The 26,386-nt window shown below is 35.8% G+C and overlaps 1 protein-coding gene across 1 annotated transcript in view; it reads left to right on the top strand.

Annotated features, from left to right (window-relative positions):
• Nucleotides 1-26,386, top strand: part of Swt1 (SWT1 RNA endoribonuclease homolog) — an 88,375-nt gene that overhangs the window by 41,920 nt on the left and 20,069 nt on the right. Inside the window, 3 exon segments of the mRNA XM_074047253.1 lie at nt 911-1,059; nt 3,839-4,026; nt 7,940-8,071. Coding sequence (XP_073903354.1) covers nt 911-1,059; nt 3,839-4,026; nt 7,940-8,071 — 469 coding nt within the window.

Below are 26,386 nucleotides of genomic sequence, written 5' to 3'. Positions count from 1 at the left end.
TATTTTGCTTAAGTTTTGTGTATACACAGAGAGAACACTTTGTCTTCAGTAAACCTAGTATTAAGTTTAATGTGATGGAACTGAAGATAAATCACTGTGTGATAACTAAGTTGTGACAGGAACCACATCTACCTTACGTATTTGCCACTAACATGTGACTTTTCTGGTTCCTTAATAGTGGTCTGAATGGGAAATAACCTCAACTTTCTAAGTCTGTAATTTGATTTGTTTAGTGATTATCCCTTTTTTTATTAAGAGGGTAATATTGTTTTATTTTCTTTTGCTTTGAGGTTGATCATGTTGAGGGAACTCCTAGAATCTGAAAACAGAATCCTAGAGTTAACTTGAAGGACTTTTGTCCATAATTGTTGCTTGAGAATAAATTAGGCGTGGCATGTAGGTATAAATGTGTACTCTTCTTAAATTTTAAACATCGATTAGTGTTCTGTAGCGTTTTTGTTTTTGGCAGTACTAGAGTTTAAACTCCAAGCTTCATGCTTTCAAAGTGATTTTTGTGTTGTATACTCTTTTTTTTTTTTCTTTTTTTGGCAATACTCAAGATTGAACTCAAGACCTCATGCTTGCTAGACAGGTGCTCTACGTTTGAGCAATGCTTCCAACCCTTTATGCTTTCAATTATTTTTGAGTTAGGGTCTCATTTTATGCCCAGATAGACCTGACCGTGATCCTCCTATTTGTGCTTCCCCCATAGCAGGGATGACAAGAATGTACCACCACACCTACCCATTGGTTGAAATGGGGGATCTCACAAACCTTTTGCCCAAGCTAGCCTTGAACCACAATCCTCTCTTTTTCTGCCTCCTGAATACCTAGGATTACAGCCTTGAGCCACCATGCTTGACCTTGTATACTCCTTAAATATCTTTCTTTCCTTTTTTTCTCTTGCCAGCTAATAATGCGGTGAATTTTACAACAGTGAAATTTCTACTTGAGGATTCTAAAAGTTTGTTACATGCTTTTAGTACAAGGTCAAATTATGATGGTATTCTTCCACAGACCTTCACTCAAGTGAACAAACTGCTGCAAACATTTGCAGAGGTAAGATACCTTTGGAATGCCATTTAGAATGGTGATTGCATACATTCCAAAAATATATGTAGCAGACAAGAATAGGTAAAGGATAATATAATTTAAACTTATTCTAGCATACTAAAAGCATTCAGTCAATATTAAGTAAATTGAATGGAGTGTAAGCAACTCTGACCATGAGTGATGAAACTCACATCCTTTTATGGAAATAGTGTCACACAGTTTCTTTCTTTCATTTTTGAGAAAAGTTCCCAATATGTTGTCTTCAAGCTTACAGTTGTCCTACTGTAATCTTGGAAGCTGGGATTAGAGGCAAATATGTCAGTGTACCCTGCAGTTCTTGGGGTTTTATCATATTTCCTTTATAGATAAGAGAAAGCAGTGCACTGTTATTCAGCTGTTTATCTACAGTGTCCTAGACCAGTGAGTCTCACATGCATCAAAAACACATAGGAAATATTTTTGAACATGCAGATGTATGTAGTGATTAAAAAAGAATCATCTGGGCTGAAGGTGTATAGCTCAGTATATGCTTAGCAAGCATGAACAAGGCCCTAGGTTTCAGCGCTGCCAAAAAAAAAAAATAGTATCTCGGGACAAAAGGTGTCATTCTGTTTTGTATATTAAACTCACAATTTAATACTAATAGTCAAAAATGGGAGAATAATATTTTTTGGTTCCTGCCCCAGAAGATAGGGAGGGTAATACTAACACTAGGCATGAGATCATGTCATCACTTATAGACTGACGAAGGTGAAATCCTGTTCATTCCTCTTATTATCTGAATAACCTTACATGAGTTATTTAGCTTTTCTCTCTGTTTCCTCCCTTATAAAATTGGAATCATAGCATCTGTGTCAGAGGGTTTCTGTTCTGTTTCATAGTATTATTTAATCATGAGAATTAAATGAGTTAATGTAAAATCCTTAGCTCCTGTACATAACACAGTCTCATTCATAAATATTAACTATTATTATTGGTAGTATTAGAAATTTAATTTTTTAAATTTACTAGCATAAAACTAGCAACCCATGAAGCTAACATTTAAAATCATCCTTCTGTCAGCATGCAAATTTAACCCTAGAGAAATGGAGTAATTCTACTGAAATTCATAAAGCATGTTATAGTAGAGCCAAGTCCAAAATCCAGGTTTTAAACTCATAGCTAAAAATTTTTCCATTCTGTCAGTTTAATAACCATAGTAAGTATTTTTTCCGAATGATTTTTTTCTCTTGAATTTTTCACAAAAATCATTTGATCACGTGAATCAGTAGTCTGTCTTTTTTACTTTGCCATAAAATATGCTTAGATCACTTCTTAAATACTTTTCATTGGCCATTCTATTTATTACATTGTCTTTGTCTCTTTTCATGAAACCTATCTCCTTTGGTCTCATTGCTTTTGTATAGTTCTGATTCTTCTATTTAATTCTTGCTAGTTCTCACCTTTCTCCCTTTTTTTCTATCCTTTATCTCTCCTTTCTTCCTTCCTCCCTCCCTCCCTCTCTTTCTCTTTCTCTCCCCTCCCTCCCTCCCTTCTTGCTTGCTTTCTTCTTTCTTGCTTTATTCTCATGTACTTCTAAGACTTGTCTTCATAAAAATGATTCTGAACTATATTTTTAAGCTTCTGCACATGCAGTTACCAGTTAGATATCTTTTTTATACCTTAAAGTCAACATATATCTAAAAACAAACTTATATTTTCTTTTTTTTTCAGTCTTTAGACAACCTTTCTTGGCTTTACTAGAGGAAAGTTTGGAACAGATAAATGTACTTTAAATGGTTTATTGCTTTTTGATTATAATATATTCAGTGTATTGTTGCTTCTCAGCAATGCATAGTTTAATGTGTTTACAGTTGCAACGAATGTGGTACATTATAATAGCATTTCCATCAATTGCATTGTTTGCATCTGAGATGTGTTTTTTCAAAGGCTGAAAAACTGTCTGTACATTCCTGTGGAGGAACAGTCAAGAGAATTCAGTCTGTTGAAATCATACACATACACACACATTTTAAAATTCATAATCATCCTTAATTTGTATTAATTGTACTACTATTATTCTAGACATCTAGTAAAAAATAAAAAAATCTTAAGAGTCTTCCTTAACTCCCTAAATCTATAACTCTTGACAGAATCTTTTAAGATATTTCTTGCATGCATTTCCCCCCACACACACACCCATTACCACTGCCTTTTGATATATAATTCAAGTTCTTAGGACTCCTTCTCCAGATTATTCAGTAGCCTCCTAACTAGACTTCTTGCCTAAGCTTTTTTTTTTTTCTGTTCTGTCTTAGAGTGCAGTTCTGAGCATATCACAATCAAAAAGAAACCTTCAGCAGTGTTTCACCATTGCTCATAACTTAAGGTCTAAGTTATAGTTTGACTTTTTTTTAAAGCCTTTTGCAGCCCTTTCTAGTTGTTTTCTAGATTACAAATTGCTTTGAGACTTAAAACTATTTATCTTGTGCCCTCTTTCTAGTTCAAAATTATATGTGTAAAAATGTTCAAACAATATTCTTAAGTTAACATTAGCATGTTAGCTAAGAAAGGTCACTGTAATAAATAGATTGGAAATATTTGATTTAAATAGAAAATATCTTTTCTAGCTCTGATACTTTTCTGGGAATATTGTATACATAATAAAAGAAAACACTAGCCAGTACTTCCAAGAAAGCTAGTACATTTGTAAACACAACCGACCTTCCGGGTTTTTTGTTTTGTTTTGTTTTTTCATTTACTAATGAAGGACTAGCTGCATTTTATGTAATTCTTATTTCCCCAGATCAAGACAAAACTTAAGCCAGATTCCCCAGAAACTACAGTGATTAAAAATCAGGAAGACACTTCTTTGATGAAGTTTCATAACCAAGAAATCACTGTTTTCTCAGAATCTCATCCTACCCAACCCAACAGGCATCAAGAAATCTGGTCTATCCTAGAGAATGTTTGGATTACAATATATCAGGACAGGTACTAATTTTCCAAGAATTTTTTAACTCTGGCCTTAAAAGTTTGCTTTTCTTGGTTTTCCATTATTACTATTATTTATTGAATAGTTAATGTTTGGATTGTGAGTTTAATGTGCTGGATGTTTGTACTGAGGGCCTTTTGTCAAACTAGTAACTTAGAAAGAGCAATGCTTAAATAAGAGTAAACACCAGAATTACCTGGAGAGTTTTAAATACATATATGTGGATGTGAGGGTGATCTGGCTGTGACATCTGTCACCCCATTGATCAATAGTGTTGATTTTGGCTGATCTGGCTGGCTAAGCAGGTGTCCCCTTCCTCTTTATCATTCCATGTCTGAAGAGGACAACTTTCCATAGTAGAAGAGGAAGAGGACTGGTCTTCAGTTAAGGGTATATGAGTAGCTATGCTCCACCACTGCTTTTTCCTGCAGACAAGCTCTATTCCCAGAGCTCAGTGGGACTGAGTTGAAACTGAGTACATTAAAAAAACAAACAAACAAAAAAAACTCTTCAGGTGATTCAGATGTGAAACCTTAATGAGAAGCATTGCCTGTATATATTAAAGCCAATAAAAAGTCACCTAGTTTGGTTAATCAAATTATCAGGTTACTAAGCCTTAATAAAACTAAAAATAAACTAAGAAAATATCAGTCTGGATCAGAGAAAGTTTGTATAACTACTTTTGGTTAAAAGGAAAAAATACTACTATTCATACACCTGACCATAAAATACTTTAGTCTTAATAAAATGAAGAGAGATAGAAGCCATTCATGAGTAGTTTTTTTAAATAGGTTTCTAATAGACTAGTTTACAAAATAATTTTAAACCACTGATTTTAAAGTAGGTGAACACTCTCACCTGTACTTTTTCCAATCCCATAATTTTTATATAATCAATTTATCAAGCTAATGGGATATAGTATGGTTTTGGTTTAAGGTCCAGTGTGACTCTTGTTTTGGATTAAATCTATTTTTTTAGTGCTACTGGGGATTTGAACTCAGGGCCTTTTTTGTGATTTTTTTTTTTGGAGGGGAGGGGGCGTGTTAAGGGAGTTTATTAAATGTTAGGGAAGGGAAATACAAGAAGGAGCATGGTGCGTGCAGGTTGAATCTGCTGGCAGAGAGAGTGCTTTACTTTCTCAGAAACTTTTAAAATTTACACTAATCTATGGGAGGAAGGGAGGAACCAGGTGATTCCCATCTAGTGATCAATGAGTGGGGCAGGGCAGGGGTGGTTCCCAGCCAGGTGAGGGTGGTCTGGGTATCCCTCAGCCAAACGTGTGCAACGTACATACATATATGAGTCCTGAGCTTTCCCTAATTCTAGCCTGCCTCAAAAATCCCCCTGAGAGAGAATATCCCGAAAGATTCTTTTTAAGGTTGCTGCGGGGCTAGAGTTCTCTTTTCTTATGAATCTGCTTCAAGCTGACAAGGGGAGCAGACCCTACCTATCTGATGGGTTTTTTTGAGAGGGTCTCATGAACTATTTGCCTGGGCTGGCTTTGAACCTCGATCCTCCTGATCTCTGCCTCCTGAGTACATAGGATTACAGGCGTGAGCCACCAGTGCCTGGCTAGATCATTTTTTTTTTTAGATGTTCACAAATACAGCAGAGTAGTATTAGCACTCTGCTTAAACACCTATTCACAATTGGCTGTTTATTACAACATTGTGATAGTGTCTGGTTATTAATTTTTTCCAACAAATTTATAGCCTTTGAGCTGCCTTGCTAGTCTCTCATGCTAAAAACATAACTGCGCATAGCATGTGAACTGAGGAGTATATTTACAAATTTATATTTTTATGTGCAGCAAAGGTTTTTTTTTTTCCAGACTCAACATATTTTTGAGATTTTGGGTTGATCAGAGATTCTGATTAACTTGCAGAAAGTTAATCTGTGTGTCATATAGAGATTACTGTTTTTAAAATAAAATAGGTTCAAATCCTGTCTAAGATACTAGAATCTTTCTTCCACTTAGAAAACTTTTGAGTGCTTTGCATTTAGAGTTGACCTATAATATTCATGTATTTGTATTGTATACTAGTTCTGTGTTTTTTGTGGATAATAGACTTTATATTGTAGCATTTTTAGTAAGTGGAAAGTGCTTATATTGACTTACTAATATTTATTTAAACCTACTTCATTGTTTCACAAGCCTGGTTATATATCAGAGTCACTATGGAACTTATTCAACATAATTATGCTTGGGTTTTTCATGTAAAAATGCTGATTTGAAGGTCTGGTAGGATGTATGGATAATTACTCCTATAAAATTACTAGAGTGCTTATGTACAAGTACATGCTACCTTCTTGCCCTGGTCACTTATACAGTACATCACATCAGGTTTTTGTTGTCTTTTCTATTTATAAGGAACTTGGATAAGTACTACATACTACTAGTGATGCAGGTTAAAAAAAAAAAAATCTCAGCTGGGCATTGGTAGCACAATTTACCTGTAATCCCAGCACTCCAGAGGCTGAGGCAGGAGGATTAGGAGTTGGAAGCCAGCCTAGGCTACATCATGAAACCCTGTCTCAACAACAACAAAAAAGTCTTTTCTGCTATTTCTTATTCAAGCTTCTGAGGCTTTTAAAAAAATTATATTTTGAGTTTGCACTGAAAACTATAATTAAAACAAAATATCGTACTACCTTTTGCCATTATTTTCTCTCTGACTCAGAATTTTATTAATACTCTGAAGGCAAAACCAATAAAAAAATAAAAAGGAAATTGTTTTTGACAATTTACTCACTGATAATTTTTCTATAAGCTCATTACTAACCGCTTTAAACTAATCTACTTTTGTTTGGAGCCACACTTCCAGACCTAAATTTCCAAATAGGCCAATTTTGGGGGGTTTTTTGTCTTTGTTTTGTTTTGGTTTTGTGCTACTGGGGATTGAACCCAGTAAGTGCTCTACCATTTGAGCACCTGCTAGGTAAGTGCTCTACCATTTGAGCTACACCCAAACCCTGATTCTGGAAGTCTGAATGTAAATATGTTCCATGCCTTTGTCCTAACTTCTAGGAATCCTTGCCCAGTAAATGTATCACTCCAATCCCTGCTTTTTTCTTTACTAGGGGCCAACTCTAGTTGGTACTCATTTTAGGTTAAGTAATTACATCAGCAAAAGCCCCATTTCAAATAAGGTCACATTTTGAGGCTTTCGGTGAACATGAATTTGGGGAGACATCATTCAAAACTAGTATAACATATTTTGATACTTTATCTTGTTATGTTATATAAGTAAATTTTCTATATTTTTGTTTTTTCATTTTGTGCATGGAATAAACATTAAGTAGTGGCTAATTCATTACTTAAACTTACATTGTTAGACATTGAGAGCATTACTAATTATTATCTGATTGTAAATAATTGCTAATTCATGATAGATTTGTAAAAGTGGAATTATGAGGATAAGCTTCTAGTTTCAATAGATATTAATCCAATAACTAATTTTTTCTTTAGGTTCTTTTTGGCAATACTGGTGTTTGAACTCAGGACCTTATGCTTGCTAGGCAGGCGCTCTTACCACTTGAGTCACTCCACCAGCCCTATATTTATGTTCTTGAGTACTGACTTGAATGTATATTGGTAGTATTACTATTTCTCTATCTCTCATGGTCTCTTAGATGAAATATTACCCACACAGCTTTGAGATTATTACTTTAGGTTAAATCTGTATTGTGTCTGACCTAAATCCCACACATGAATGTTAGCTCCAACTTCCACGTGTCACTGTTTTTTATTTCTAACTTGAGTAGATCAGTATTAGAAGAGATTTAATTCTATTATTATTTTTCATACACTTGCAACAGAAATATTTGAAATACTAAATGTGTGTGTGTGTGTGTGTGTGTGTGTATATATATATGTATATATCCATGAGCTTTCTTTTTTCTCTATTTTAGCACAGATGTGTTTCAGATATTGACCTCAAGTTCAGCTGTAATTACTCCAAAATTAGCATCGTTTGAAGAAGCATTTATATATCTTCAGAAGTTAATGGCAGCTGTGAAAGATATTCTTGAAGGAATTCAGAGGTAAATACTATAAGGCTTCATTTTTATTACTTTTCTATCAGTGCTTCTCAGAGTTATTGGGAATCTTTCAGTAAATGTATCACTCCAATCCCTGCTTTTTTCTTTACAGAGGGTGTGGCCAACTCTAGTTAATCCTCATTTTAACTTAACCAATTATATCTGCAAAAGCCCTATTTCTTCTAGATTAACTTTAAGAATAATCCCTATTTCTAGTTTAGAGCACATGACTATTTCTGCATTTTCTTTTTCTAGAAAAAATATACCAGATGTTAGCTTCATGAAGAACTTTATTTTATAATATTAGATTTAGAACAGCAGCAGGCACATAGTGGGCACTTGTTAATTACTTATCAAAGAAATACATTAAAGGAATTATCACTGCCCCTTTAAAACAAGAATATTTTAATATTTTTTTTCACATATTGAATTACTCCAGTACAGTTTCTACAAACTGAATTGTAGTGTGAGGAGCAACATAGTCTTCTAACAGTTGAGATTTACATGTATGTGATTTCAAGTATTTGTAATGTATATAGAAAATAATAGTGCCAGAAAGATGCAGAATGAATCATAGCACTTTTATAGCATGACAACAGATGCTTTTGTTTGTGACACTAAAGGATTATAATTCTGAACTTTGCAATATTATTGGCATATACCAAAATTGCTTTACCTGAATTAGATTATGCACCTCCTAGCAGAAAAATTGTGTTCTTTATAAATTAAAAAATAAATAAATAAATAGCTGCTGCTATGTCCATGTTTGAGAAATTTGAATTTTGAAAACAATAATTTTTTGGAAACTTAATCTCATTGTTAATATAAAAGGTGTTTTTACCTCCTTTTGAATTACAATTGGTCTAAATGATTTTTGCTTATTTATTTTTTGGTGATACTGGGGTTTGAATTTGGGGCTTTGTGCTTGCAAAGCAGGTACTCTATCACTTGAGCCACACCTCCAGTCCATTTTGCTCTGGTTATTTTGACGATGGGGATTTTACAAGCTATTTGCCTGGCCTATCCTTGAACCTCAATCCTCTCCATCTCAGCCTCCCAAGTAGCAAAGATTACAGGTGTTAGCCACTGGCACCCAGCCTAAATGATTTTTAGAAGTAAAAGTTATCAAAGCATTTTGTTGCTTTTAAGTTATTAATGAGCTAAAACATGGCTCCTAGCACAAATTATATATTATCTCGAAGTGCAAATAGTCCCTTTATAATTTAAAGCAATATTAAATAAGAGTGGCTTGATGAGAGAGAAATGGCTATGTTAAAATATTGCTCACTTTAGGTTATATAAGAATCATGCTTTATAACACCATTTTTTATAGAAAATAAGGATATAAGTTTGTCTTTAATTATTCAACAATTGTTTATTAAGCACCAACTATATTTGGCATCATACCTAGACACTGGAGAACCAAAGGTAAATAAGATGCAATCTCTGACTCCAAATAAATAGCTTGTCAAAATAATGCATATAGTCAGGTTAAAACAGATACTATACCCCTTTTGTGCTGAGCATGCATTTTAACACCTCCAGTGGATGCCTGAAACCATAGACTGTATGTTCTGAACTTTATATATATTATATTTTTCCCTGTATACTCATACTTATGATAAAGTTTAATTTATGAACTAGGTACAGTAAGAGATTAACAGTTATAACCATTAATAAAATGGAACGATTTTAACAGTATACTGTTATAAAAGCTATGTGAATGTGATCTGTCTCAAAATATCTTATTGTACTATACTGGGGTTTTTTGACCTACAGTTGACCTTATGTAACTAAAACTGCTATAGGTGAGGAGAGACTGCTATAATTGCAGTGAAGAGCTATTAGTATTTAATTTTAGTAGGGATGTATGCAGCGGAGGGAGGAAGGTTTGGGCAATATATAAAACTTGATGGAGATTGGAAGAGAATGCCTCATAGGCCATGCAGAGCAGTTTCCACCTTATCCTATAGGCTAATATTTCTAACACATTTAGAGATATTAAGTGTGTACCTTGATGGAAGTGTTTCTGTTCCAAAAAACTTTAGAAACATTGCACACACTACTGCCCTCTTGGGCCATCATTTTATGTGCATTAGCATATTAATGGCTTTATAAACCTATTGGATTGGTACCAGAGGGAGGGGGAAGGAGGATGGGAGGGGGAAGGGTGAATATGGTGCAAATGCTGCGTACACATGTATGTAAATGGAAAAATGATACCTGTTGAAACTACTCCAGGAATTGGGGGTGAGGGATAAAGGAGAATAATGGAGGTGGTGAATTCAACTGTGATATATTGTAAGAACATTTATAGATGCCACAATGTACTCCTACCCAGCACATAAATTTTAAAACTGTCTTTAGCCTCATTCTTCACCTGTAAAACAGGCATAGCAGGGTGTGATGGCCCACACCTATAATCTCAGCACTTGGGAGGCTGGGTCAGAATTGAGAGTTTGAGGCCAGCATGGGTTACATAGCAAGTCCAAAGCCAGTCGAGACTCCATAAGGAGATGCTGTCTCAAAATTAAACAAACCAACGCTCCCCACTCCCAAGCCAGGCATGGTACCTTCCCAGAGCATTTTACAGGATTACTGTACTTTGAAAGTAAAGCATTGGTATTAATAACTAACTGAATGATTATCAACTTGTTTGTAGGGGAACTTGTTAAAAATGAAAAGTTATGAGTGTTATCCTAGAATTACTGAAATAAGAATATTCATAGATATTTTGTACTGCACAGAAGTTATATTTTTAACATGTTTTCCAGGGGATTTGTATGCAGGTGATAAGGCACCAAACAAAGGATGCTTGCTTGCTACATTAGACTCTGTTTTTCTCTTGAGCCACCAGTAGGGGGCACTGTGAATTTAAAAAGTGTGCATCTCACCATCAACCAAAAGGAAACTACTAAAATTATACAGTGTTTTTTAATTTTTAATTTTTTTGAGATAGAGTCTCCCTGTGTAGCTCAAGCTGGCCTCTAACTCACAATCCTCTTGCCTCAGCCTCTCAAGTGCTAGGATCACAGGCATGCTATACCATAGCCAATGTTCATTAGCATTTCTGATGCTTATTAAAATGATAAGTTTTCATTTGGTTTTGAGATACATGTTCAGTGAATATATGTCAACTCTACTTCTTTTCGTCTTAAAAATATTGTATCATGTACAGTGTTACATTAGGATTCAGTAATAAGGTCACTTATTAACTATGTCCTTCAGTTAGAAGTAAATGAAACTATTTGGAAAACTAAGAGCTTGGGGTTCTAATTTCAGGTTTATCCCTTGATAGTTGATTTGGGACATATCATTTACCTAGCTAAGACACAGTTTCTTTCCTTACTAAATGAGACTCCTGATGCCTTCCTAAGAGGAACATATGAGATGAGGCATGGGAAAATACTTTTGAAACAGTATTTACAAGTGTCAGTCTGATTTTTTTCCTTAAAGCTCGTTTGTTGGATTTGAAATGTTTAAATTGTATGTTTTGATTTTAATAAAGCTCTAAGTATGATTGTGGTTATTTACAACTAAAAATACTGGTTGAATTTTCCAGTTATATAATTGGGAGCAGAAAACCTAATTTTGTAAAGTTTAAAAATGAATAGGGATATTGCTTATATCTGTACTTTCTAAACTCATTTTAGGTAGGAGAGGAAATTTTATTAACTTATTTGCTATTGGTTTAAGAATTCTTTTCTCATCATATTTCTTTTTACATGCATATAGGATTAATTTTTATTTATGGTTTCCTTTGCTACACATTTAAAGAATCAGATGCTATCTAGTCTCAATTTATACTTATTAAATATATCTGGTTTGATTAAGTAACTTTTCTTTTTATGGTGGGACTAGAGCTTAAACTGAGAGCCTTGTGCTTGAAAAGTAGGTGCTCCTACTGCTTGACCTGCACCTCCAGTCTATTTTGCCATTTGCTTTGGTTATTTTGGAGATGGAGTCTTACAAACTAGTTGCCTGATCTCAGCCTCCCACGTTACCAGGATTACAGGTGTGAACCACTGTTATCCAGTGATTAAGCATCTTCAGACCACAACAACCTTTTACTTAGTATTTAAAGATGATAAAGTTTCATTTAGAACAAAAAAATTAATTGGAGAGTTGAATTGTAAATTCTAAAAATATGCAACGTTTCGTTTGTCAGTTGATCAAAGACATTGTCTACATGTGTTTTATGCTTAAACTGGCATGTCTACCAAATTAGCAAAACAGGTCTTATAAATCTAACTCTGAGGCACAATATAAAATGCATGTAGCTATAACTTACTAATACTCAAAAAGCAACAATGAAATTGATCTAGGTATGTTTTTATGTCTGTAAAGCAGCTGTGAGCTACCTGCCTGATGAGAAGCTAAGTATAGGTGGGGGAGGGGGAGGAACTGCAGCCTGCCGAGATTTTATGTTTGTGATCCACCTTTATAAGATGAAGTTGTTTTAAAAATTATAGCATTTTGAATGCAGAAATATAATAATCATACCCAAGTGTGCTTGGTCTAATATGTAAAAGTGCACATTTTCTTGTGAATTTCATCAACTTTTAGATTTGTAGCACAGGTAACTTTTTTAGATAAAGTATTTGAAATGGTGAATATTTGCTTAACTTCATATTTTGTATTATGTGTAGCCCAAGGGAAAAGGGAGAAGGAAGCTATTTTCCTTTTTTATAACCTGGTACATTTTGAGGGGATGCTTTATATGAAAGGATATCTCTTAAGTTTAGATAACATTTTTTCCCTGTCATTTTGTTTGGTTGTATTTGAATGTAGCAATAAATGAGCACTAACTGGAACATTTGGCTGCATAGTCCTGATCACAGAATATGAATTTGGAAAATAGAATATGTGTTTAAAAAAAATGATTGGGCTGGCAGAGTGGCTCAAATGTTGAAGTACTTGCCTAGCTGAGTTCAAACCCCAGTACCACTCCACCCCCGAAAATAGAAGATGATTAATTTTTACTTAGTTTTATTTTTGAATATTTAATTTTTAAAAAATCTGTCACCTTCTTATGGCTTTGATTCAAAATACTTTACAGAGCTGCTTTTCTAAAACAATTATAGTCATGAAGTTTGGGACCTTTTTTTGGTGTGTGATTTATATATTTTTTCTGTTTTATTATTAAGCCTTTAAAATTAATTTTCCTATTAATCTCTTGCTTTTTTTTCTTTGGTGCTGTGGATCAAACCCAGGGCCTTGCCCCATTCGCATAAGAACCAACCATGTCCTGGTATATCCCTACATAATTCCTAAGAAAAGAAGTCCTATAATCTTGCAATCTTATAATTCACCGTATCTTTTCACATCCACTAATGATTTAGCTACTTCAGAGATGTTGGAGTTTGCATTTGAGAGAAGTTAACTTAGTCTCTTTGACTTACTACTGTGTGTTTTGATTGCTGACCTCTTAAGGTTTAGGACAAAGTTATTTATAAAAGCTCATCCTTCAGTTGACACAAAAATAACACTTTAGGCTACTTTTTAGGTTAAGCTAGCTATTGATATAAGGCCCTTAAAATCTTCAGCCTTTGAAGTTTAGAAGTTGACTTTTGGCATTCGAACTCATTGTAGTAGGCAAGATGTTCAGAGATTAATAAAAGTTTCCCTTATTTAGAGTAGAAGAGTTTGTCCATTTTAGGTCTGACTTACTCTCTTCAAGGTTTGGCCTTTTTATCTTCAGATAATTGGACCTCATCCCTCCCACACCAGCTCTTCAACTTGGGTTCCCACAGTTCCTCAGATATCCCTCCACCTCTCTATCAAACTTTCCGCATATCTCTTGTTATTTCCATTACCAAGTGTGCCTGTTGCTTTGTGAGTAAGAGAAATAATGCAACCTGCTGTTTATAAATGAAAAGACAGTTACTTTACTTTCCATGACACCATTTTGTGCTTAAGTTTATTTTAGGGCAGATAGTGTCTTACTTTTCTGTGTCTAGAAACTTGCACAGATAATATCACATAGTAGATGGCCAATAAATGTTTATTGGATGAGTATCTTATGGTCTGTATGATGGAGGGCAACTTCTTTTTGAGGCTGACTTCTGCTAATGGCACTACATTTAGACATTAGATGATTAGTTAATGCGAAGGTTTGAAAAGCGAGGTGCACCAGAGAGAATATGTGATATGAAAGGGTAAAGAATAAGAAAGGCAGAAGGATAGAGACTGGAAGAAAGAGATTGGTGAGATTTTAAAAAATCATTAGTATCTAGAGCAGATGATGTAGCTTCCAGTTATTTTCCCAAATGGCTCTTCATATCACGTTATCCACAGTTACTTTATCTCAGCCTGTCTGCATCAGCCAACTGCCTCAATTACAGTTAGTAGGAGGAAAGGTAGGATCTAATGGAAGAGATTTAGGACTCGAAGCAGACAGTTCTTTTTATAAGATGTTACAGACCTACATAATACAGGACAATTAATATAATAATGTATGGACAGTTATTTTATTAGTACAAGCTAATGGTGTGTCTATTGAAGTTTGGTAAGCACTTAAGTTTAACATTTTTATCAAATGTCATATGTAATATATAATAAAATTTATATGAAATGACAAAATATGTGGCCTACACATATTAATCTAACTAAGTTACTTGGCTCTTTAATGTTACTGAAGATAATAATTGTTTATGACTTAAGTTATAGAATAACTAGACTTCATTTTATATACCTGAAGTCTTTGCTTTTCAGAATTTGTAATTCAAGAGTAGGAAATGAAGACTGTTTTTATCCTAAATGTCAGTGGAGAAATGTCACAGTTACTCTCAGGATCCCTAGATTATATGTACTTGGTCTATTGTTCCCTTGTTTTAATCAGGAAACCCTAGCTTGTGATGACAGAGTTAAATGTCTTTCATCAGAATCTTCTTGAAAATCATCAGAATTCAGCAATCAAATATAAAACGAAGACTGTCTTGTGAATATAACAAATATCTTAATTTGTTTATGGAGTTGTTTTTATTTAGAATCTATTTTTTTAATTTATATTTGCCTTTTGTTTTCTAGCTGGCTAACTCTACCTAAGGATGTATTGGTCTGATATTTAATTAAAATTTCCTGCTATTAAGTCTTATTTTAGGAAATGCTAAAGCCACCAAACAGTATATATTTAATGAAGCAGATAGAATAAATGACTAAATAATGATGATCAGTTTTAATTCTGACTACATAATGGTCAGTTTTAGTTCTTTCTTACAGAAGAGTTATACCAAAAGTTTAAAGTTAGTGTGTACCCTGTACTCTAGGATTAGTTTTGTTTGTTTTGAGAAATATACTTGTGTGCCTCTAAAGAACTTTTAGCACTGCAGTGGGCATTACTAGATACTAGTTGTGAGTTGACGCTAATCCTTAGAGACCTGAGACGCTGCTGTAGTTGTAGTGGTGGCTAGGGGGACAGATCTACCCTGATTAATTTCACATCCTTCAATTTCTGTATTTTAATTACATTCATATTTTGAAAGATCTTCTATAAGATAATTTTATTTTCTGACGTGACTAGTAACAGGTCAAACTAAAAATAGTGGCATGAGCTTTGCCATTTTTTTACTGCTTGCATGTGGTTGCATTATTACCCTAGTCCTTAGGTTCCTTGCTGGAAGCTTTGAAACCAGTATCCACTTGATGAAGAGTAATTGAATAAATAGCATAACCTGTAAGCCAACTAACCAGACATACATAAACTGCAGTCTCTTGACATACTTTGAAAGCCAACATACAAGGTCACACCTCTCCACTCTTCTCTAATATGGAATTCCCGCCCTATCTGGATAGTTCAAGGTATGTGTCACCATATGTGACCTTGAGCTGTCTGACATGGACTAAAGGCATCCCTAAAGTTTAGAAGGGATGAATTAATATATGTAAAACACTTAGAATATTATCTGGTAAATAGTATGTAAGTACATAATTTATATACAGTAACTGCTATTGTTCGGTTACTAGTTATTTTTATCATACTGATTTTTATTTTAGAAAAATTGGTATAATAACTGATTTTTAATCAGTTAATATAATTATATTTTTATAATTATAAAAATTTTAAATAATTTGTATTTTATAAAATATTTATAAAAAATAATTGCTAATACTATAATAATATTCTAAAATACTGTTTTGATTTTAGAAAAAAATTTTGTTAGTTTTAGATTCTCTGTGGAAACCATATTCTCCTTTAGACTGACTGATCACTTTCCAAGTTACTGATTATATTCCAAGTAATGTTACAGTATTACTTTAGATTGTAATCTGTTTCATAAATAATCCTGTTGATTCTCCCTGTACTGCTTTACCATGTTAGCCTCATTTTTTTCTACCACTGGCAGAACCAGGGAGTCCAACATTGCTCAGCACCTAGACTGTTGTAGTCATCTTCTAAATGATTTTGCCTTCACACTCTTTTGATGATTTATTAGATTATTATTCTTAAATCACATTTTAGTTGTTAGACTTACCCTTTTGTTGAAGAACATTCATTTTCTTCCTTTGTCCTTAGATTCAAATACAACTTCTTTAATTTAGCAGTCAGGGCTTTCTACTGCCTTGTCCTTAAACATTTTTCGTCTCACATTCTCCTGTGTGCACTTTATAGTTAAGCCAAATTAGTTTATTTCTTATTTTCAAGGCAGACTATACACAGTCTTGCTGGTGAACCATAGTGCCATCTGTTCTCAGAACCTCCCTTTATTTTTCAAACTCTTGTCCGTTTGTCCAATCCCAGTTCAGAGGCCTTCTGTTTCACACTTTTCCAGGTATCCCTGGTGGAAGTATTCCGGTTCCTCTGAATGCCTGTTACAGTTGTGTTGAATCTTTAAGATTCTAAGCACCTACTGCCTCTTATTGTAATTACTTACATACATTTTATCTCTGCCCTCAAATTATGAGTTCTGTGAAGGCAAGATTGATATCTTATATCCTTGGTATTCCCAGGGTATCTTGCATGTTATTTTGGTCCAACACTACATAATCATACAATTTAATAATACTAACTAACATTAAGTGCTTAGTATATTTCAGGCACTGTGCCAAGTTGTTTACCTACATGATCTTATTTGATTCATATGATAACTTTATCAAAAGTACTGTTACATGTGTTTTTCACATGACAAGTAGGATCAGAGAGATGTCATTGCCCATGGCCACGGAGCTTGTACTTAGCAGAGTGATTATTGAAACACTGATTCTAAGGAACCCCATCTTTAAATACACTAAAGTTTCTGACTGAAAAATGCCTTCAGTGTTACGTTCAATAGTTTTTTTCTCAAGTTGGTTTCATAGAACTTTAGAAAATTTCTAAACTTAATCTCAAAGAATATTATATGGCTGACAAAAATAGAAAATAGCTGCCTTAGAAGGATACCCTCCCCCCATTTCCTTTTCTAAATTTGCCTTTTTCTACTTTTTACTTTTGTTGTTGTGATTGTTGCTAGGGATTGAACTCATGGTGTGTACTTGTAAAATACACCGTTTATACTGAGTTGACCCTGAGTTACCTACCTTTTCCTTTTCTTTTCTTTTCTTTTTTTTTGTGGTGGAACTGGGGTTTGAACAGGACTTTGTGCTTGCCCTTTTCCTTTTTTGAGAAGAGAATAAGTCTGCTTTTCTATCTTGGTTGAAAAGGATATCTCTAAAAAAGTTTCTATTCGTAAGTGAGCTTGTCTCAAGAGACAGATGTTGCAAATTTAAAAACTGGAATAATAAAAGCAGTAAAGAAAACTATATCTGAGGTAGCATTGCTGTCAACATCATATAATTTGAATTAGTGGTTAAAACCTCGCTGAAACTGGAGTAAAGCTAGGGGCTGGGGGTGGCTCAACTGAGGCACTGAGTTCAATCCCCAGTACTGCCAAAACAAAAAAAATCCAAAACTGGAATTGGTGACAGATGTCTGTAATCCCATCAGTGGGTGACAGAGATAGGGGGATTGGAAACTCAAGGCCAGCCTGAGTTATATAACAAAACCCCATCTCAGAAGAACTAAGGGCTAACTGGGCGGGGTGGGACACAACTGTAATCGCAGCACTTGGAAGGCTGAGGTAGGAGGGTTACAAGTTTAAGGCCAGTTTGTACTACATAGTGAGTGTGAGGCCAGCTTGAGCTACATAGTGTGGTCCTGTCTCAAAAAGGGACAAGTTCATTGTTGAATCTGTCAGTTGACAATTCATGACTGAGAGGAAATTACTCCCAAGGTCAAAGGATACTGTGTGTGTGTGTGTGTGTGTGTGTGTGTGTGTGTGTGTGAGAGAGAGAGAGAGAGAGAGACAGAGAGAGAGACAGAGACAGAGAGAGAATGAGAGAGAATGATATTTCCTTGAAACAAGCAAGGGATTAAGTCAATATAAAATGTTTCTTACATAGTACATGAAAAGACAAAATCATGTATAATAATTGCTATTGTTTGGATCTTAAATGTCCTCCAAAGGTCCATGTGCTTGCTTCTCAGAGTAGTGCTGTTGGGAGGCTGTGGAACTTTTAAGAGCTGGGATCTAACGAGAAGTCTTTCAGTCATTGGGGCATGCCCTCCAAGGTCATGAGGTGACCATCTTTGCTTTGTGTTATGTACTCCTTGCCATGATATGCTGCCTCACCACAGGCCCAGCTGACCATGGACTGAAATCTCACATTGTGAACCAGAGTAACTTTTCTTTTTTTTTTTTCATTTTTCTTTTATTATTCATATGTGCATACAAGGCTTGGTTCATTTCTCCCCCCTGCCCCCACCCCCTCCCTTACCACCCACTCCGCCCCCTCTCTCTCCCCCCACCAATACCCAGCAGAAACTATTTTGCCCTTATTTCTAATTTTGTTGTAGAGAGAGTATAAGCAATAATAGGAAGGAACAAGGGTTTTTGCTGGTTGAGATAAGGATAACTATACAGGGCATTGACTCACATTGATTTCCTGTGTGTGGGTGTTACCTTCTAGGCTAATTCTTTTTGATCTAACCTTTTCTCTAGTACCTGTTCCCCTTTTCCTATTGGCCTCAGTTGCTTTGAGGTATCTGCTTTAGTTTCTCTGCGTTAAGGGCAACAAATGCTAGCTAGTTTTTTAGGTGTCTTACCTATCCTCACCCCTCCCTTGTGTGCTCTCGCTTTTATCATGTGCTCATAGTCCAATCCCCTTGTTGTGTTTGCCCTTGATCTAATGTCCACATATGAGGGAGAGCATACGATTTTTGGTCTTTTGAGCCAGGCTAACGTCACTCAGAATGATGTTCTCCAATTCCATCCATTTACCAGCGAATGATAACATTTCGTTCTTCTTCATGGCTGCATAAAATTCCATTGTGTATAGATACCACATTTTCTTAATCCATTCGTCAGTGCTGGGGCATCTTGGCTGTTTCCATAACTTGGCTATTGTGAATAGTGCCGCAATAAACATGGATGTGCAGGTGCCTCTGGAGTAACAGTCTTTTGGGTATATCCCCAAGAGTGGTATTGCTGGATCAAATGGTAGATCGATGTCCAGCTTTTTAAGTAGCCTCCAAATTTTTTTCCAGAGTGGTTGTACTAGTCTACATTCCCACCAACAGTGTAAGAGGGTTCCTTTTTCCCCGCATCCTCGCCAACACCTGTTGTTGGTGGTGTTGCTGATGATGGCTATTCTAACAGGGGTGAGGTGGAATCTTAGCGTGGTTTTAATTTGCATTTCCTTTATTGCTAGAGATGGTGAGCATTTTTTCATGTGTTTTTGGCCATTTGAATTTCTTCTTTTGAGAAAGTTCTGTTTAGTTCACGTGCCCATTTCTTTATTGGTTCATTAGTTTTGGGAGAATTTAGTTTTTTAAGTTCCCTGTATATTCTGGTTATCAGTCCTTTGTCTGATGTATAGTTGGCAAATATTTTCTCCCACTCTGTGGGTGTTCTTTTCAGTTTAGAGACCATTTCTTTTGATGAACAGAAGCTTTTTAGTTTTATGAGGTCCCATTTATCTATGCTATCTCTTAGTTGCTGTGCTGCTGGGGTTTCATTGAGAAAGTTCTTACCTATACCTACTAACTCCAGAGTATTTCCTACTCTTTCTTGTATCAACTTAAGAGTTTGGGGTCTGATATTAAGATCCTTGATCCATTTTGAGTTAATCTTGGTATAGGGTGATATACATGGATCTAGTTTCAGTTTTTTGCAGGCTGCTAACCAGTTTTCCCAGCAGTTTTTGTTAAAGAGGCTGCTATTTCTCCATCGTATATTTTTAGCTCCTTTGTCAGAGATAAGTTGGTTATAGTTGTGTGGCTTCATATCTGGGTCCTCTATTCTGTTCCACTGGTCTTCATGTCTGTTTTTGTGCCAGTACCATGCTGTTTTTATTGTTATTGCTTTGTAATATAGTTTGAAGTCAGGTATTGTGATACCTCCTGCATTGTTCTTTTGACTGAGTATTGCCTTGGCTATTCGTGGCCTCTTGTGTTTCCATATAAATTTAACAGTAGATTTTTCAATCTCTTTAATGAATGTCATTGGAATTTTGATGGGAATTGCATTAAACATGTAGATTACCTTGGGGAGTATCGACATTTTTACTATGTTGATTCTACCAATCCATGAGCATGGGAGATCTCTCCACTTTCTATAGTCTCCCTCAATCTCTTTCTTCAGAAGTGTATAGTTTTCCTTGTAGAGGTCTTTCACATCTTTTGTTAGGTTTACACCTAGGTATTTGATTTTTTTTGAGGCGTTTGTAAATGGAATTGTTTTCATACATTCTTTTTCAGTTTGCTCATTGTTAGTGTATACAAATGCTAATGATTTTTCTATGTTGATTTTATATCCTGCTACCTTGCTATAGCTATTGATGATGTCTAAAAGCTTCTGAGTAGAGTTTTTTGGGTCTTTAAGGTATAGGATCATGTCGTCTGCAAATAGGGATATTTTTACAGTTTCTTTACCTATTTGTATTCCTTTTATTCCTTTTCTTTTAGATTTTCAAATTTCTTTGAATATTGGATCATGTCGTCTGCAAATAGGGATATTTTTACAGTTTCTTTACCTATTTGTATTCCTTTTATTCCATTTCTTTTAGATTTTCAAATTTATTTGAATATTGGTTCTCAAAGTAGTCTCTGATGATTTCCTGGACTTCCATGGTGTTTGTTGTTATCTCCCCTTTTGCATTCCTAATTCTACTAATTTGGGTTTTTTCTCTCCTCATTTTAGTCAGGTTTGCCAGGGGTCTATCGATCTTGTTTATTTTTTCAAAGAACCAACTTTTTGTTTCATTAATTCTTTGTATGGTTTTTTTTTGTTTCTATTTCGTTGATTTCAGCTCTTATTTTTATTATTTCTCTCCTTCTATTTGTTTTGGGATTTGCTTGTTCTTGTTTTTCTAGGAGTTTGAGATGTATCATTAGGTCATTGATTTGGGATCTTTCAATCTTTTTAATATATGCACTCATGGCTATAAACTTTCCTCTCAAGACTGCCTTAGCTGTGTCCCATAGGTTCCGGTAGGTTGTGTTTTCATTTTCATTGACTTCCAGGAACTTTTTAATTTCCTCTTTTATTGCATCGATGATCCATTCTTCATTAAGTAATGAGTTATTTAGTTTCCAGCTGTTTGCATGTTTTTGTCTTTACTTTTGTTGTTGAGTTCCACTTTTACTGCATTGTGGTCAGATAGTATGCACGGTATTATTTCTATTTTCTTATATTTGCTGAGGCTTGCTTTGTGCCCTAGGATATGATCTATTTTGGAGAAGGTTCCATGGGCTGCTGAGAAGAATGTATATTGTGTAGAGGTTGGATGAAATGTTCTGTAGACATCTACTAGGTCCACTTGATCTATTGCATATTTTAGATCTTGGATTTCTTTATTGAGTTTTTGTTTGGATGACCTATCTATTGATGATAATGGAGTGTTAAAGTCTCCCACAACCACTGTGTTGGCGTTTATATATGCTTTTAGGTCTTTCAGGGTATGTTTGATGAAATTGGGTGCGTTGACATTGGGTGCATACAGATTGATGATTATTATTTCCTTTTGGTCTATTTCCCCTTTTATTAGTATGGAATGTCCTTCTTTATCTCGTTTGATCAATGTAGGTTTGAAGTCTACTTTGTCAGAGATAAGTATTGCTACTCCTGCTTGTTTTCGGGGGCCATTGGCTTGGTAAATCTTCCAGCCTTTCATCCTAAGCATATGCTTATTTCTGTCAGTGAGATGAGTCTCCTGTAAGCAACAAATTGTTGGATCTTCTTTTTTAATCCATTTTGTCAAACGGTGTCTTTTGATGGGTGAATTGAGTCCATTAACATTAAGCGTTAGTACTGATAGGTATGTGGTGATTCCTGCCATTTAGTTGTCTTAGTTGTTTAAAGGTTTGATTGTGTGTACCTAACTTGATGTTACTCTCTACTGTCTTGCTTTTTCTTATCCTGTGGTTTGGTGCTGCCTGCCTTTTCATGGTTAAGTTGGGTGTCACTTTCTGTGTGCAGGATCCCTTGCAGAATCTTTTGTAATGGTGGCTTTGTGGTCACATATTGTTTTAGTTTCTGCTTATCATGGAAGACTTTTATTGCTCCATCTATTTTGAATGATAGCTTTGCTGGGTAGAGTATCCTGGGGTTGAAGTTATTTTCATTCAGTGCCCGGAAGATCTCACCCCACGCTCTTCTTGCTTTTAATGTTTCTGTTGAGAAGTCTGCTGTGATTTTGATGGGTTTACCTTTGTATGTTACTTGTTTTTTCTCTCTTACAGCCTTCAATATTCTTTCCTTAGTTTCTGAACTTGTTGTTTTAATGATGATGTGTCGTGGAGTAGTTCTATTTTGATCTGGTCTGTTTGGTGTCCTGGAGGCTTCTTGCATCTGTATGGGAATATCATTCTCTAGATTTAGGAAATTTTCTGTTATTATTTTGTTGAATATATTACGCATTCCCTTCGCTTGCACCTCTTCTCCTTCTTCGATGCCCATGATTCTCAAGTTTAGTCTTTTGATGGAGTCAGTGAGTTCTTGCATTTTCTTTTCACAGGTCTTGAGTTGTTTAATTAATAGTTCTTCGGTTTTTCCTTTAATTACCATTTCATCTTCAAGTTCTGAGATTCTATCTTCTGTTTGTTCTATTCTGCTGGATTGGCCTTCCGTTTTGTTTTGCAGTTCTGTTTCGTTCTTTTTTCTGAGGTTTTCCATATCCTGGCAGTTTTCTTCTTTATTGTTGTCTATTTTTGTCCTGAGTTCATTTATCCATTTATTCATTGTGTTCTCTCTTTCACTTTGGTGTTTATACAGTGCTTCTATGGTTTCCTTTATTTCTTCTTTTGCTTTTTCAAATTCTCTATTTTTATTGTGTTGGAATTTCTTGAGTGTCTCCTGTACATTTTGGTTGACCCTATCCAGTATCATCTCTGTAAACTTCTCATTGAGTACTTGTAGTATGTCGTCTTTTAAATTATTCTTGTGAGCTTCATTGGGTCCTTTGGCATAGTTTATATTCATTTTGTTGGAGTCTGGATCTGAGTTTCTGTTCTCTTCATTCCCCTCTGGTTCCTGTACTAATTTTTTGCTGTGGGGAAACTGGTTTCCCTGTTTTTTCTGTCTTCTCGTCATTGTCCTTGGTGTTGTTACTGTCCCTGTACTGTGTGTAATTAAGTATTTTCTAGCTTGTAATAATAACAATGGTAATATTTAGAATGGAAGAGTGAGCCGAGATGGAAAGCAAGAAGTTAAAGAAAAGGGGAAAGCATATACAGACAAGAGGGAGAAAGCAGAACAAGGTATCAGACAAGAGAGTTTCAAAGGTATAAACAGGGAGTGTTAGTGTACTAATCAACAGTAAGCTGAACAGACATTAGAGAGACAGAGAGAGGATTGAAAATCAAAGATAAAAAAAATAAGTAAATGAAAGTAATATCTATATATAAAAATGAATTAAAATAAAATGGAAAATAGAAAAAAAAAAAAACCAAAAAACTTCCAACTTTATATGCAATGCAGTTTCAGTCTTAATAATTTGGGTGTCCGTCTCAATCTCCAGTCCTGGAGTTGGTGCCTCAGATGTTTTGTTCTGTAGTTGTCTCGTCAAAGGGGATGCATAAAGTAGAACAAAACTACACACACACACACACGTTTCAGTAAGTTTTTCGGCTTGCAGGTGTAATTCGGTTGTTCTCTCATCAAAGGTAGGGAGAAAAAGAAAAAAAAGCGTCTGGAGACAGTTCTGAGGGTGGTATCTGCAACTGTGGCTTGCCTGCCTGCTGCTCTCAGCCTGTAGCTGGCGGTGTTATTTATGCAGATCTCTGGGGTGAGCTTAGCACTCACCTGGTCCCACAGGCTTTGTTTGCTCAGAGTTCTCCTGTGTGGAAGCCTCTGCTACAGGCTTTCCCCTTTCCAAGCACTGGGAAAGGTGACACTGCCCCGCGTTGTCAGGCCTGCGTGTTTATTTACAGTTCATGTGGGAGGTGGGTCTTCCCCCCTCTCCTTTGAAGTTTTCCTCCCTCTGCCACTCTCACAAGCTTTCCCGCTCCTGGCTGCTGGTGCGCCCCGCTCCCGCCAGAGCCTCTCCGGCCCGCCCGGCTCGTTTATTTACAGTCCCGGGAAGGATTCCCTTCCCCCAATCTTCAGCGCTCAGGGCGCCCCACCCTCTTTCCAGCGTGTCTTAACTGTTCTTATTGCTTAGTACTCAGTTTCTCTTTTTTTCCCGGGTGGAGGTCAGTCTGTCCAGGGGGCTATGCTGCTCTGGCCCAGGCTTGTCTGTGGGGGAACCGCCGTACCGCGAAGCTCACCTGGTCCGTGTCTTCCCAAGCCGTATGGGCGCCGGCTGCTGGCGGCCCCGGGGGCCCTCCTCGTTTCTCCGTTTAACGTGAGGTGGAGATTCTCAGCGCTGGCAGGAGGTGTGGAGGGGTCAAGGTTATGCCTTTTCTCGGTGATTATGCCTGCAAAGTGTGTCTCCAGCGTCTCTCCAAGATTTCACTATAGGAGGGTCGCTTTCTGCTTCCTACCTCTAGCCGCCATCTTGGAATTCCCCCAGAGTAACTTTTCTTACTTAATGTTATCTCAGTATTTTGTTGCAGTAATGGAAAGCTAACACAATTATATTAGCATCAGAATTATAGCAAAAGTGATTCTATAACAATTGACACTTGAAGTCATTCTTGATCCTTTTGTCCAGAATTACATAAAGATAAAACTGGGACTAATTTTGGAATTAAAGACCCTCCAGTGCTGAAAACAGACACATAAGAGGCAGAGAAAATCCTGACAAGGCAATTTCTTTTTGATCAAAATTGTGCAAGCATGTACTCACTCCAGCTGAGTGGACACATGAGCACAAAATGGCTGACAGCGGCTCCTCCTTACATCCCTGATGCAGTTGTGCCTGCCCCTCACCTGGAATTTGTCCAGGTCAGAGGTTCACACTTTCTTGATTGGCTAAAAAGGTTTTGGGGATGGGCTAGGGCATGTAATCTGGCGGGCAATTTTCACAGGCACTGGGGCTGTGCAAAAATCCAGAAGAAGAAACAGGAACCCTTTTGACAACACAAGTTACCTAAGATGGTGACCTGCGGAATTTTAAGTAATCTAAGAGGGGGACGTATACTTTGATAGAAAAGATCGTTTTTCTTACACTAGGAACATAGATGTTTTGTCCTGGTTCACCAGCTCAACTAAGCAAAGTTTGGTAATATGGTTGCAACTAATTATCAGAATAACACCTTTTTACTTCCCAGTGTTGCTCTTCCCTGGTAATGTGAAACAGACTCTTTTCATCTAGTTGGTAGACAATGGATGCCCAGAAAATATTTTACACATCATGTTCTGTATTGGCAGCAATCATGGTTTTGTTAAAGTTTGGCTCCATTTTTCCTTATTGACAATAATTATAAAGGATCGAAAATGTTATCATGTACATATGGATAATGTCTGCCCTTCGGTTTTCTTGATTTTGCATATTGATGATTTACATCAGTATCCCAGAGTAGGGAGAAGATAACTGCTGTCATCCATATGGATCATACAGAAGCTCACTGCTTGGGGGGCCTTTCAAGAAGAGAAGAAACAATTTGGCTTAAATGCCTCACTTAGTCCTCAGGAGATAAATTACAGTGAAAATTTGGGGAGAGAGACAAAATAATAGTAATAGCTAACATTACTGTTTTAAGTATGTTATATGTATTAACTTATTTAATTCTCTTAAAATAAGTTCTACTATTGTCCCTGTTATAAAATGAGAAACTGAGCCACAGAGAAGTAAAGTAGCTTACCTAATACCACTCAGCTAGAAAGTGGTAGAATTCTGATTTGATGTCTACAGACTGACTTCTGGGAGACTATGATCATAACCTCAGTATTGTTATGTCTG

The sequence above is a fragment of the Castor canadensis genome, chromosome 11 (assembly GCF_047511655.1).
Source record: "Castor canadensis chromosome 11, mCasCan1.hap1v2, whole genome shotgun sequence".
Classification (NCBI taxonomy): Eukaryota; Metazoa; Chordata; class Mammalia; order Rodentia; family Castoridae; genus Castor; species Castor canadensis.
Note: the sequence above shows the minus strand (reverse complement) of the source record. Positions and strands in the feature narration are given on the sequence as shown.